Genomic DNA, 15,177 nt, shown 5'->3' on the forward strand with positions numbered 1-15,177 from the left:
TTAGCTGAGGTGTGTTCAGTCCTCTGTCTCCCTTCCACGATCTCCTGTGAGGACCATATACGGTGTTCCTCTCCTCATCTTCCTTAAAGACTGATATTAAGCTCAAATACTCACCTGTCCGAACCATCTGCATCTCTTGCTGAAAATAAACGATATTGTATTTTTCTAATCCTCTGTGTGAGTCTCCTTCCGTAACAGAAGACCGGACCACAAAGGGACTTAGCAATATGAGTGCACCCAACCCGTTCCAGGAGATCGTGGATGCCCTCAAACGGATACTCACCCCTGCCACTGTCATCTTCCACGACAATACTTACCGGCCCCATGGCCAGACCAGCGCCCTTCTCTGGCTCGGCGGAGGAGTGCAACGGATTTCTGCTGCAGTGTTCGCTCGCACTAGACATGCAACCACATCTTTACGCTACGGAAAGTGCCAAGATAGCGTTCATCATATCACTGCTGACGGGGCGAGCACTTCAATGGGCAGAGACCATCTGGTCCCAAGCTGGTACAGTAACTAAATCCCTTGATAATTTTGTTGCACATTTCCGAGAAATATTTGGTAAACCCATAGGTGATACCTCTGTCTGTGACCAGTTATATCATCTCCGTCAAGGGTCTCTGTCCATAAATGATTACGCCCTCAAATTCAGAACCCTCACAGCAGCCAGCGGCTGGAATGAGCGCGCACTTCTGACCACCTACCAGCAAGGACCAATATGGAGATGCAGCCACATCTTTACGCTACGGAAAGCACCAAGATAGCGTTCATCATATCACTGCTGACGGTGCGAGCACTTCAATGGGCAGAGACCATCTGGTCCCAAGCTGGTACAGTAACTAAATCCCTTGATAATTTTGTTGCACATTTCCGAGAAATATTTGGTAAACCCATAGGTGATACCTCTGTCTGTGACCAGTTATATCATCTCCGTCAAGGGTCTCTGTCCATAAATGATTACGCCCTCAAATTCAGAACCCTCACAGCAGCCAGCGGCTGGAATGAGCGCGCACTTCTGACCACCTACCAGCAAGGACTGGAGCCGAAGGTGCAACTTCAGATCGCAGCCTATGATGATTCCTATGGTTTGGAATGGTTTATACAGCTATCCATCCGCTGCGCTACTCGTATGCAATCTTGCATTGTGGAACATCAACTCTCACCATACACTCCACACCTTCGTCGGCCAGACACCATCAGCCCTCCAGAACCAGGTCACGAACCCATGCTAGTGGACGGCACTCGACTCTCCCCTTGGGAGCGGCAGAGACGGCTGAGCCAGAGCTTATGTTTGTACTGTGGAGCTGGGGGGCTTGTAATCGCGGCATGCCCTATTTGTCCGCCACGACCTATGGTGAGTGTCATTAAGCCATCAATAGTTAATATGCAGCCCCTCACCACTGTCCACCTCCATAGAAAGCCCGGTCGAGAAAGTCAGTTGACATTCCAGCTTGTTATGCCCCCTTCAGTGACTTATTCTGCCCGAAGAAAACCTCCCAGTTACCTCCGCACCGGCCATGAGACTGTGCCATTGATCTGATTCCAGGAGAGCCAGTGCCCCATGGAAGAATTTATCCCTTGTCGCTCCCTGAACAGAAGGCCATGGAGGAGTACATTGAAGAGGCTTTACAGCAAGGTTATTTCATCTGTTCCTCAAAGCCGAGAAGTGCTCCTTCAGTCCTCGCTGCAGTTCCTTGGCTATGTCATCGATGACGGTGGTATCCAGATGGACGAGGGGAAGGTTGAGGCCATCCGAAACTGGCCAGTTCCAACCACCGTCAAGAAACTTCAACGCTTCCTGGGATTCGCGAACTTCTATAGAAAATTAATCTACCACTACAGCTCCATAACCAGTCCACTCAATAGTATGCTCCAGAATAAGCCCAAATCTCTGTCCTGGTCACCAGCTGCCACGGAGGCCTTTGAAGTGCTAAAGAAAGCCTTCACTTCTGCCCCGCTCCTCATCCATCCAGACCCGAATAAGCCGTTCGTGGTAGAGGTGGACGCTTCCACTACAGGAGTAGGAGCCGTGCTTTCTCAGCAGCAGGGGACTCCAGCCAAACTCCATCCATGTGCCTTCTTCTCACGCAAACTTAACCCGGCGGAGAGAAATTATGACATCGGCAACAGGGAGCTCCTAGCTATCAAATTAGCCCTTGAGGAATGGAGGCATTGGTTGGAGGGAGCACATCCATTCAGCGTCCTCACTGACAATTTAAAAACCTGCAATATTTACGAGACTCCAAGAGACTCAATCCTCATCAGGCAAGATGGGCTCTCTTTTTCACGAGATTCAATCTTCCCATTTCCTATCGTCCAGGCCCCAAGAATGTGAAAGCGGATGTTCTCTCTCGCCTTCATGCTCCTGAAGAAGTCAGTGAGGAACCAGAATCCATTATCCCCAAGGAAATCTTCGTAAGCCCCATCCAATGGAAGGATAACCCAGTCACCTCCACCAATGCTTCCACGCCCACTCCGCCGGGTTGTCCACCAGGAGTGCAGTACGTCACCAGAGCACAACGCACTTCCCTAATTCACTCCGTTCACACCTCTCTGGGCACTGGCTATCCAGGGGCCAACAGCACCATCTCGCTGCTGAAAGATCGCTTCTGGTGGCCCAACATGGCCAGGGATGTGAGAAGGTTCGTCCAAGGCTGTTCCGAATGTGCCATCTCCAAGAGCCCACGCCACCTACCATCTGGCAAGCTCCTTCCGCTGCCCATTCCCAACCGCCCTTGGTCACACCTAGGAGTTGATTTCATCACAAATCTACCGGCCTCGGTTGGTAACACATGTATTCTTGTAGTCATTGATCGATTCTCTAAATCTTGCCGTCTTCTCCCCCTCAAGGGCCTACCCACAGCTATGGAAACCGCTGAAATCATGTTTCACAACATCTTCACATATTATGGAATTCCCAAGGACATTGTTTCAGACCATGGCCCACAGTTCATCTCCAGATTATGGAAGGCATTCTTTTCCCTCCTAGGTGTGACCATAAGCCTTTCATCAGGATACATCCCCAATCTAACGGGCAGACGGAGAGGAAAATTCAGGAAATCAGGCGTTTCCTTCGAACCTTCTGCCATGGCCACCAGAACTCTTGAAACCAGTTCCTAGGCTGGGCCGAGTACGCGCAGAACTCTCTCCGTAGCCATCCACTGGACTCACTCCCTTCCAGTGTGTACTCTGATACCAGCCTCCCCTATTCCCCTGGTCCGGGGAACCGTTGGATGTCCCTTCAGTCGATTACTGGTTCCGAGAGAGCTAGAGGGTCTGGGACGCAGCTCACCATCAGCTTCAGCGGGCAGTGCGCAGGGGCAAGACTACCGCAGACCTTCGAATGGCGGAAACTCCATCATATCAACTGGGTCAGAAGGTATGGCTGTCAACATGGGACATCAGGATGCGCCTGCCCTGCAAGAAGCTCAGTCCCAGATATGTTGGCCCCTTCACCATCCTCAAACAGATAAACCCGGTCACATATCAACTCCAGCTTCCTTCACAATATAAGATTCACCCTTCCTTCCATGTGTCACTGCTTAAACCTCACCATCCACCTGTTTCTCTCTCCACAGAGCCTGGCCCGACGGAAGAACCCCCCTCTACCGTTAATCCAGGAGGACGGTACCATCTACAAGGTCGATGAGATCTTGGACTCCCGGCGCCGTGGCGGTCTCTTAGAATATCTTGTGGACTGGGAAGGCTATGGGCCAGAGGAACATTCATGGGTTCCCAGAGCTGACATCCTCGATCCCACGCTGCTGGAAGTCTTTCACTCCACTCATCCAGATCGCCCTGGGCCCCGAGGAAGAGGTAGACCACCACGACATTGGGGTTTTTGGCCCTCAGGAGCGGGCCGTGGAGGAGGGGGTACTGTCACAGATCGGCCAGGCTCAGTCACCTCCCAATCACCGCGAACACCATCACCTGAGTACTGATCACACGCACCTGTCACAAATCTGCAATCATCATCAGCTCCCCTTCAAAAGCACACACCTCACTTCACTCCAGTGTCCGGTCTTGTTTCAACGAAGTGGACTCTCTCTCTCTATGCTATCCGTGAGATACACTGAAAGACTTACCTGCCTGTTATACTTACCTCCTGTGTTTCCTCCAGTGTGTTCTCCTCTGTTCCATTCCCTAGTCCGTTCCAGTCATCAGCTCCGTGGAAACTCCGTGTACTCTTCAGCTGAGGTGTGTGCAGTCCTCTGTCTCCCTTCCACGATCTCCTGTGAGGACCATATATGGTGTTACTCTCCTCATCTTCCTTAAAGACTGATATTAAGCTCAAATACTCACCTGCCCGAACCATCTGCATCTCTTGCTGAAAATAAATGATATTGTATTTTTCTAATCCTCTGTGTGAGTCTCCTTCCGTAACAGTTACAACCGCAGATAACCAAGATTTCTTCTTCTATTACCAGGACCTGCAGATTGATGGTGGAAGCGTTAAAATATGCCTTACAATATTAACAGTCACCGACTCCAATAAATAGGCCTATATGCACTTATAAAGTAAATAAATTTACTTACAATTTGTCCAAGCTCTACAATGTGAGTCATTCCCATTATGTCTGCATAGCACTTTGATGGATACAACTGCAAAAACACTTACTGAGGACCATCCACAAGATCATTGGATTTACAAGATATACGCCATTATTGCTATTCAAACCTTTAATTTTATAGCTGACCGTATATTCACTCAGCGTTGCGATGTGTTCCGGTGAGGCACTTCAATAACTGAAAGAAGAGTTTGTATGTTACCGGTTTGTACTGTCAGAACATTATCTGAACCAAGGTTCTGTCAGCCATATCAAATGCACGCTCTCCAAACGAACTCGTGAGGGAGGTGCTCCTTCGTTTCCCTTACAACGTGCAGAAAAATGACAGTTCGAGCAGTAACTTAATCTTGTTTTTTCCCCTAATTTTAATAGTTCATAAATTCTTTTTTTTTTTTATTCCTGCCGTTCTAAATTTGTTCGTTGCTCTCCGTCTCGCGCTCCTCGCGCTCTGTCTCTAATGCAGCACTGGGCTCAAATGATACCAATAAATACAAATATTTACTTACCAAACTTACCAAATGTGGAACATTTTCAAGCTCTGTGGAGAACCTTATGAAGACATCGTTATTAAGTTGATTCAACACTTTTTTTTTAAGTTGAGGGGGCAAATTGCTAGTTTTGTCAATTTACCACCCGCTTCAAATGTTATCACTCGATTGAATGGGCGTTATCAGTGGTTATCAGCTCATAGATATGGGCCAGAAGGGGCCTACTGCGCCTACTGGTAGGCTCAGAAGGCTGTTATCATCCATCCACATGGTTAATCACCGATACAAATACAAGAGAAGACTCCAGATCCAAGCCAAGAGGAATCCAGCTCACCGGTAATGGGAAGTCTACTGGATGACGCGGCAACGTTGCGGTATTTCCCGCCCAGTTGATATTTTCAGGTAAGACCATTCTATAACCGAGCATTTAAACTGTAATTAATTAGTCAATAAGCGAAAACAATACAGAAAATGTGTTTTAAGGTGGCGTGACGTGAGTGTTAACATGAGATAACCGTGTTGCAATTGTGTTTGTAAACATTATATATTACGTTATTAGCCTATCGTTACGTTACATGCTTTATGTGAGCATTAACTTTGCTAATTAGCATGTTTTTGTGTCTGAAGCTTTTCTTTTTTGTGTCTGAAGCTAATGGGGAAATTTAGTTTAATAGTTAAGCGCAAAGTAAGCCTGTAAAAAGGACTTTTTCCACACTGTAAGACAGTAAGGCTTATTGCATATATTGTGTATCTCCTCGTTAACGCTTGACTGAAGCTATATCATACTCATGATGAGTGAAATATTCAAACCAAAGACGTATTTTACGGCTGTTTGGAAACCTTTGGATCTTGACTAGAATGTAAAATAAAGTTCTGTGGGTTTGAACAGAAGCTTGGCTGCATTTTATCCCACATGAGGAAGCTTAGGGTATTACGTTAATTTTAATCAGGCTGCTGCTCTACTAGCACACCTGTCACCTGTGTGTCTATCTATCTATCTATCTATCTATCTATCTATCTATCTATCTTCTCAGGCACCAAATACATATCCCTCATCTGCATCCCATGTTCACTGAAGTATTTTTCTGTCTTTTAGGCTGTGATAAGAAGTAGGGGTTGTACTGTGCTTTATGTAATAATTGCCAAATATTTTGATTTCAGATATAGGAAAAGCAGTTAAGACCACACGTTTCAGGAGCGTTAAGATTAAGGTGGTGAGAAGGTGTTTCGCTGGCCCTGCAAAGGTTTCTTACCTTAGTCAAGGTCTTCCCCAGCCCAACTCTAAACAGACCCACCCTTCCAACCCTTCCATGTCTATTACATCTCAACAGGCTGAACCTAATAATGTGGCACCGAGCTGTAGTTCATGTTCGGAGACTGCATACAGTAAGGCAAAGAAAAGAGAGCTTCATGCCTGGGATGCAGTCAAGGATGACATGATTAAGGTGTTGTTTGAATGTTCAGCACCAATCACTACCCAGTGTCTTGTCTGCCTAGAACATGCTGATTATAGGTGCATTGAGTGCAGCACCACTGCAGTGTTTTGTGAGGCTTGTCTGAAGAGGACTCACGGAAATTCACTGCACCTTCCTGATAAGTGGAATGTACGAACAATAGCATGCAGTCATACGTACAGACAGCAAACTCACAGTAATTTCAACAGATTCATTAGATTCTTCAAATTGTTTTAGCACTATGTAGTATCAACTGTTAGTGTCTCGAGTTTGTTGTTTAGAAAACATTGTTAGAGCCATCAATCTTTCTTACAGAATGCTTACTATGAGCCATCCTCCCTGGGGTTATTCCTATATTTACCTGAAGGCCATGGCACCCATACTGTGTACACAAAGGACATGAAGGTCATTGTCAGCACAGGTTTGTCATTTTACATGATACAAAATCTTAATGTATTTAATTTTCTTGACAGGTAAAGGAATCCAATCCTATTACATGTGGAATAATGATTTCCTATAAGGAATTAATCAAATTTGTGATACATTTTTGAAAATTCTAATTTGTGCCTGTTCGTGATTCCAATAATAACAAACATTCCCCCAGTTTCACAGACAAGGCTTTATCTAGTCCTAGACTAAAATGCATGTTTGAGCTGTTTTAACAGAAAGCAACTTGTATTGGTCTATCTTAAAATATGTCAGTTTCATTGTTGTGTCTCAAGATACAAACAATTAATGTTTTTTTTCGGCCCTCAGGAGCGGGCCGTGGAGGAGGGGGTACTGTCACAGATCGGCCAGGCTCAGCCACCTCCCAATCACAGCGAACACCATCACCTGAGTACTGATCACACGCACCTATCACAAATCTGCAGTCATCATCAGCTCCCCTTCAAAAGCACACACCTCACTTCACTCCAGTGTCCGGTCTTGTTTCAACGAAGTGGACTCTCTCTCTCTATGCTATCCGTGAGATACACTGAAAGACTTACCTGCCTGTTATACTTACCTCCTGTGTTTCCTCCAGTGTGTTCTCCTCTGTTCCATTCCCTAGTCCGTTCCAGTCATCAGCTCCGTGGAAACTCCGTGTACTCTTCAGCTGAGGTGTGTGCAGTCCTCTGTCTCCCTTCCACGATCTCCTGTGAGGACCATATATGGTGTTACTCTCCTCATCTTCCTTAAAGACTGATATTAAGCTCAAATACTCACCTGCCCGAACCATCTGCATCTCTTGCTGAAAATAAATGATATTGTATTTTTCTAATCCTCTGTGTGAGTCTCCTTCCGTAACAGTTACAACCGCAGATAACCAAGATTTCTTCTTCTATTACCAGGACCTGCAGATTGATGGTGGAAGCGTTAAAATATGCCTTACAATATTAACAGTCACCGACTCCAATAAATAGGCCTATATGCACTTATAAAGTAAATAAATTTACTTACAATTTGTCCAAGCTCTACAATGTGAGTCATTCCCATTATGTCTGCATAGCACTTTGATGGATACAACTGCAAAAGGACTTGCTGAGGTACATCCACAAGAATTTTGCTGATCTTCAGTCATTCCAGAATATCATAAACATGGAAAATACAGAAACATGTTAAAACAACACTATAAATAAATATTGACAGACTTTTAAATTACATAACACAGGAAATAAAAAAATTTAAAAAAGCTAATTTTACACATTTGTGAAAATCCTTATCGCAGGGCTGTTAATACAAGATATACGCCATTATTGCTATTCAAACCTTTAATTTTATAGCTGACCGTATATTCACTCAGCGTTGCGATGTGTTCCGGTGAGGCACTTCAATAACTGAAAGAAGAGTTTGTATGTTACCGGTTTGTACTGTCAGAACATTATCTGAACCAAGGTTCTGTCAGCCATATCAAATGCACGCTCTCCAAACGAACTCGTGAGGGAGGTGCTCCTTCGTTTCCCTTACAACGTGCAGAAAAATGACAGTTCGAGCAGTAACTTAATCTTGTTTTTTCCCCTAATTTTAATAGTTCATAAATTCTTTTTTTTTTTTATTCCTGCCGTTCTAAATTTGTTCGTTGCTCTCCGTCTCGCGCTCTGTTTGAACGGTCTCTAATGCAGCACTGGGCTCAAATGATACCAATAAATACAAATATTTACTTACCAAATGTGTTGGTTTGAGAACATTTTCAAGCTCTGTGGAGAACCTTATGAAGACATCGTTATTAAGTTGATTCAACACTTTTTTTTTAAGTTGAGGGGGCAAATTGCTAGTTTTGTCAATTTACCACCCGCTTCAAATGTTATCACTCGATTGAATGGGCGTTATCAGTGGTTATCAGCTCATAGATATGGGCCAGAAGGGGCCTACTGCGCCTGCTGGTAGGCTCAGAAGGCTGTTATCATCCATCCACATGGTTAATCACCGATACAAAGATCAAAGGCCAAAGTTAATATCAGAGAGCTGTCACCTTACAATCTTTTTTGTAGGGACCTACTCAGAAACAAAGGTGAGAGACAATATTTAACGGATGCTTTTAATTGTTATACTAAATGGTTTGTTGTTGTATATAATGGCCCTGTTTACATCAGGGGTTTACAAGGGTTGTGAAACAAATTTTCAAGATAGTATTTGGCAAGTACTTCACTCACACAAGTTGCATTCATCAGTGTAAGACTGCTGTGTGTATTGAAAAGAATCATCAGGTCATCAACTCAGGCCCATAATAATGCAAATATACATAATACAGTTTTATGAAATTAATTGTTGTCTGTTGTTATATCTGTAGTCAGCTCCTCAGCCGCAACACCCAGTACCAAAGATCAAGTCAGTGTGCTGGTAGGAAAAGTGCAAGATCTGTTCAGGCAAAAATATAGTAAGCATATGTTCAAATACTTTTAAGACTGATGTAAAGAAACTGCTTATCTTGATAACCTAATATACCTTAATGAATCCATGGCATTATTATCAAATGAATAAATTATTTATCTAATGTGCCCATCAACCATTAGATTATGACACCTTACCAAAATTACTTTGCAGCCTGTACACTGGCTATCAACTAGAGGGGAGAGTCTCAATTATCCAACTGTGTAACATTGTGTAATGTGTGCATGCATGTGTGTGCCCATGTCTTTCAGAGGAGGCCGGAGGTACTGGAAGGCTCCCCTACCAGTCCCTGGTGAATCAGGGCATGACTATTAAAGTTGCTGGACTGCCCAACAGCCTTACCCTCAAGAAGCCTTCCTTTTATGGAAGGAACCAATTGGAAGCCATTTTGAAAGCTGCTGAGGAGATCTCATTTGAAATAAGTAAGTGACATTACCAGTGGTTGTGTTTCTCCACTTGTGTTTTGGCAGACCATTTGGCTCTATGCAAAGTGGCGAAAATAAGTTAACTAAAGAAGAATACAGGCCAACATGTGAGTCTTTGTATAGTGCTGGGCCATTGCATCTCTCTCTGTGCCTTCACCCCAACCGGTCGAGGCGGATGGCCGCCCACCCTGAGCCATGGTTCTGCTTGAGGTTTCTGCCTCTTAAAAGGAAGTTTTTCCTTGCCTCTGTCACCTAGTACTTGCTCATTTTGGGAATTGTTGGGTCTTTGTTAATAATATTATAAAGAGTATGGTCTAGACCGCTGTTTAGTTGAATATGACTAGTGACTGTGGCCCTTGGCAATGGTTTTCATGTTTTTTATGCTCATCAAACTATTCTCTAATTAAATTCTATGTATATAAATCCTGCGAATTACATTCCTTCATTGATACTGCTGTGTGATTAATTATTTTTCTCCAGTAATGCAGGAACGGCCAATTATTTGTTATGCTCATGCTACACAAGTGTTTTTTTTTTTTCCTAAAAATATCAATCAGATGCAGCACAATGCAACTCCACTGACATGGCAGAGGGAATGTCAGAGCACATGGATACAGAGGGTACGCCGAGTTGTTTTTATTTTATCTTTAAATAAATATATAACATTAAACTTAAGAAGCATAGTTTACTAGATATGTAACTGTGGTCATTACACAGCACATTTGACCACTGTACACATTATTGAAATACTAAAATTAAATCAAAAGATGAAATTTTCACCTTTGTGTGATGGTTAAATGTCTTCAAATCAACAGACACAGCAGATGGCATCCAGACAAAGTCGATGGAAGAAATGTTAGAGGCCATGTGTGAAAATGGTATTTCTTGTAATCGTAATACATTTTTCCAAATGCTACAAATCATTTTTTGGTATTGCTTAAGTTCGAGCTTAATTAAAACTAGTGTTCTGAGAAATCTGCCATTGACATTTGACACAAAGAGAAAAGCTCACTTGTTTGAAAATTACTATTTATGAATACAATATTTATCCAGGTGACATTAAACAGCATGTATAAGGTTGGTATTCTGGTCATTTTACACTTTGAATTGGCTGTTGAGAGTTAGATGCAAATAATGGGACTGCCTATTTTAATCAATGATTTACTTATTAACTATTGACAAGTATAAATGCTGACAAATTGAATTATGAATTTGTAATTAAGATTCAAAATTTGTAATTTGAAAGTTGTTAATATGTTGTTTTGTTTTATGTACTTCAGGTGCACAGCATCTGGAAGAAGAGTCCTCAGAAACAGCCACTACTGTAGCCATCGTGATGACTGCAGATAAAGGTATCTTTCCACATTGTGGCTATTTTTATTTACCAGGAAGTCCCATTGAGACGAATGAGCTCTTCCTCATAGTAGACCTGGCCAAGACTAGCAGCAGCATAGATAAAAACAGATTACAATACTACAATAAGAACAGATATGGGAACAGAAGCATAGACTAAAACATTTTAAAAGGAAAAAAAAACATTAGACAGTGACAAACCGTGACAAATCGGCCTCCAATCCTTTCATTTTGGATATAACAGCATTTAACTAGATTCACTTTTAAGTCTTTCAAGGGGTAGATTCCAGGCAGAACTTGCAGAATACATAAACAGCCTTTTCCAAACTCTGTAAACTATAAAAACATCTTGAGAGTGCAAAAGGTGTTGTCCAGTACATTTATTACAATACAAACAGAGATAGGAGGTGAGCACACCAACAATTGCTTTTTAAATGATAATGCAGCAGGCCGACCTACGACTGTATGAGTTATGGCCTTACAATTAGTAATCATAAACCTGCATCAATGTGAAGTTGAGCTCTGGAAGCAGTTGAAGAACAAAGTGGTGATGAGATTTCTGAAATTAAAATTGAGTTACCCCTCTGTCTCAGGTTTGATTTACATCCATTTTTGAATGGGTTATACTAAAGCCGCTTTCTGAAATGGAACCCAGGAACTTTTCTTTATTGACATGCTTGTATGTTATGATTGAGCATCAGCAAGATCTGAAATTAATTGATGTGCAATACCCACATTTTTATTTGGCAACGGTTACAAATGAATAAGCTGCTTTTGAGATGTTGCTTTGAATATGATGATGAGTATGATTTCAAATAACTGGCTTGACTTCCAAAATATTTGTGTTTTTCCTTTGGTAGATGGAGGAAATTTGTGCTGTGTCTGCCGTGTCCATTTTGATGACAAGAAGAAGAACGCTAAAAAGAAGTGGCGTTCATGGTCACAGTGCACAGTGTGCCAGTCATGGTCACACACTGCATGTGGTTTCAAAAATAACTTGTGCCTTTACTGCCAGATTTAAAACACCATGGAAACACCCTGAACCACTGCATCAGTGAATCTATTAGTGAATCATGAATTTATTAGTTTGTATTATGGTCCTTTTCAAAGTTGGATCTTAATGTCTTAATGTATCTACTTATCCACAGCACTTAACCTGGATATTTTATTTTTAGATGGAGGAGGACTGCTCTCTCCCTTGATTCAGTTCTAGCCTTGCAGATCAGCTGGCCTCTGAGTTCACAGTCAACATCTTTAAGGGTAGACTGGAAGTCTGAATCAGATTCTTGCCAGCTTCTCCCAATCCAATGTTTTTTCTCCATGTTCAGCAAAGAGTCCTCAATTCTACAATGGTTAGTAAATAAATCTTATTAAATGTTATTTACACACTTGATCAGAGAACAGTAACAGACAGATTACTGCTTACTCTGTTTCACACTCCATGTACGACTCACGAGTCCCAGATCTATACATTACAAAAAATAAAATAAAATACAGCACAAAAATTCCATAGCTACCAAGCAGAAACCATTACTGTGGTTCACCTGACCAAACATTGTATATGTTATAAGGGAGGCCTTGGTGGTAATTGATTACTAATCACACCATATTAAATTACTGCAGTATTATAGCAACTCTTAATTTATAACCATTGTGACAGTTTCCTTCAAAACTATGCTGTTACTGTAATCACACCTAGGCTTCCATGTTGAAGCACATCAGCAGGGCACTTAAAGATGGCTGTAATTACCATATAGTCTTACATAAAAACATTGAACTCTTACTTGAGCTTGTAGAACTGAATCAGCCTGATGATGTAGTCCCTTTTCCATCTACAGACAGTGTCTGGAGAACAGATAAAGACATTACTACTGCTCTAATAAAGTGCTTCATTTCATGTTACTTCTTCACATAGCTTACAGGATTGTATTTCATTACTGTACACAGAAAGGTAAGTATAACATATTTGCAATATTCTTTGCTAATAATATTCATGACCTTCTTACAGTATTCAAGACATTCACGCATTCACTTCAGTTGCTTACTTATTGGTTTCTGTTTCTGTTGGGCTAGCTCCATCTCCCTTTTCTTCCATTTCTCCATGTCTCCCTCAGAAACCAACACTAGACAACAAAAATAACAGGAGACAAGACAACATCAATGCTACATACTCCGTGCAAAATGCGCTTGTAAATGGAATCTAAAATTCCCCGTTTACAACTATTGTTACCTGCTTCTTATGTGCATTGTTTACCTGGTGCCTCTCTGATGACAGATGAGATGTCTTCTTGAGCGAGAATCAATATTTTCTCTGCTTTGTCTAGTCTTTGCAGGAGCTGCATCTCTGCAAAGACAGTTTAATTTACTTATGCTGACCAATTTGTGTGTGATCAGCTTCACTCCAGAAAATATAAAATGTATAAACAGTGAACCACCAGCACAGAATTTTGACAGGTTATGCAGCAGTGGACAAACCTAGGTCAGTTGATTTCCTCCGTCCATAATGCAAAAGGGCATCAGTCAACAGGTCAAGGCGGTGAGATGGAGTCATCTCCTTTGTGACTCTGGCAAATCTTCGGAGGAAAGACCACAGCCTTTCCATTCCTTCGCCGTCTGTGAGCCCAAACCCATCGAGCCGCCTGGTGCTGTACTTGATCTGTGATTAAAGCAAAGTGGTAGAATATCAGACACTGACACTGAGCATGATCCTACTACAGTGGAAACTGCTTATAGTGATCACTGTTACAGTGATCAACCACTTATATGGATCAAAAAGCTTGGGACAGAATCATTCCTATAGAAATGCTGTGTAAATAATTTGTTTATAGTAATCAAGTAGTCCGCTTACCGTGTTCATATTGTGTGTGTTTGGTGTGTTTGTGTACATACACTTGCTGTGCGCAGTTGCGCGTCATATGATGTTTTCCTCTACTCACACTGCTGTGGTCTACTGAGTTATTTTGCCCTCCCGTTCCTGCTCTGCTGGCTTTTTTGGGACTTTAATGGTGCATAATTATCGTCCCCGCTCTCTCACAGCAGCAGGTAGGCCTACTGTATGTTAAGTGAGTGGAGTGTAATGCTTTCACCCTGACCATTCAGACAGGGCTTGGAGCAGGAGAGGGCCTGGGTGCAGCTTATATTTTTAAAATAAGATATTTTTATTTATCTTTAAATCAGTAAAAATAGCGAAGCTGTTCATTTTATTAATTTATATTCATAATTATACAAATTAAATAGTATTCTGCATAAAAAAATAAAGAAAAAGAAAGCAAATTTGTTTATAACAATCATCCGCTTATAGTGATTATTTTGACCCAGACAGATGTGAGATAAACGGTTTCCACTGTATTATCCTAAACAGTGCATCTCTGAAACAAGACAAACACCAGGTGGGAAAAATGTTAGATTAAAGATTACTTTTAGGCATATCTACTTAATTTCAGCTGTGCAGTTGATAGACAGGAAAATGGAGGCCAAACAGGGAGTGAATGATGTGTGACACAGGTCCTGATGTCTCTATAAAGTCAATGAATTACCTGGCAGGGCAATTTGTGTCCATAAACGTGAAATGCTGGCACGGCCAAGGAGATGTTGTGTGGTATGCCCTCCCCTGATTTCTGATTGAACACAGTATGGCATAATTTTGAGTTAATGTGTCATGGTCTTTTCTCAAAACAATAATTCAGTTTTACACAGAAAAAAAAAAAAGTACTTACATGCAAATGTGAGGCAACAACACAGGCAATATCATAGACTACTCGCAAGTTTATTTTCTTGTCCTCACATCTTCAAAGTAGCTCATCGATGACATACAGGGGATAGGCTAATCTATTTCAACACAAAAATGTGATTGATGACACTTTATACTGAAGAAAATTAAAAATGAATTATACAAACAATCTCCAGCATCAAATTCAATACCTTAATACTCAATAAGTGCACTCAAAATTATCCAAACATTTTTCATGTTTTCTTATATTAGTGAAGATTATAGAATGGTGGTAAAGTTAAAATTTT

At 41.9% G+C, this 15,177-nt stretch overlaps 1 protein-coding gene across 1 annotated transcript; it reads left to right on the forward strand.

The window, feature by feature from the left end:
• Positions 1 to 5,325: 5,325 nt before the first annotated feature.
• LOC107653508 (uncharacterized) lies at positions 5,326 to 12,202 on the forward strand. The gene is given in 7 exon segments (XM_074186878.1): positions 5,326 to 5,393; positions 8,929 to 9,002; positions 9,282 to 9,368; positions 9,634 to 9,804; positions 10,365 to 10,436; positions 11,031 to 11,159; positions 12,021 to 12,202. Coding segments are annotated over 7 exon segments (783 nt in total).
• The last annotated feature ends 2,975 nt before the right edge of the window (positions 12,203 to 15,177 follow it).

The sequence above is a fragment of the Sinocyclocheilus anshuiensis genome, unplaced genomic scaffold, assembly GCF_001515605.1.
Source record: "Sinocyclocheilus anshuiensis isolate Anshui unplaced genomic scaffold, SAMN03320099.WGS_v1.1 scaffold327, whole genome shotgun sequence".
Taxonomy (NCBI): Eukaryota; Metazoa; Chordata; class Actinopteri; order Cypriniformes; family Cyprinidae; genus Sinocyclocheilus; species Sinocyclocheilus anshuiensis.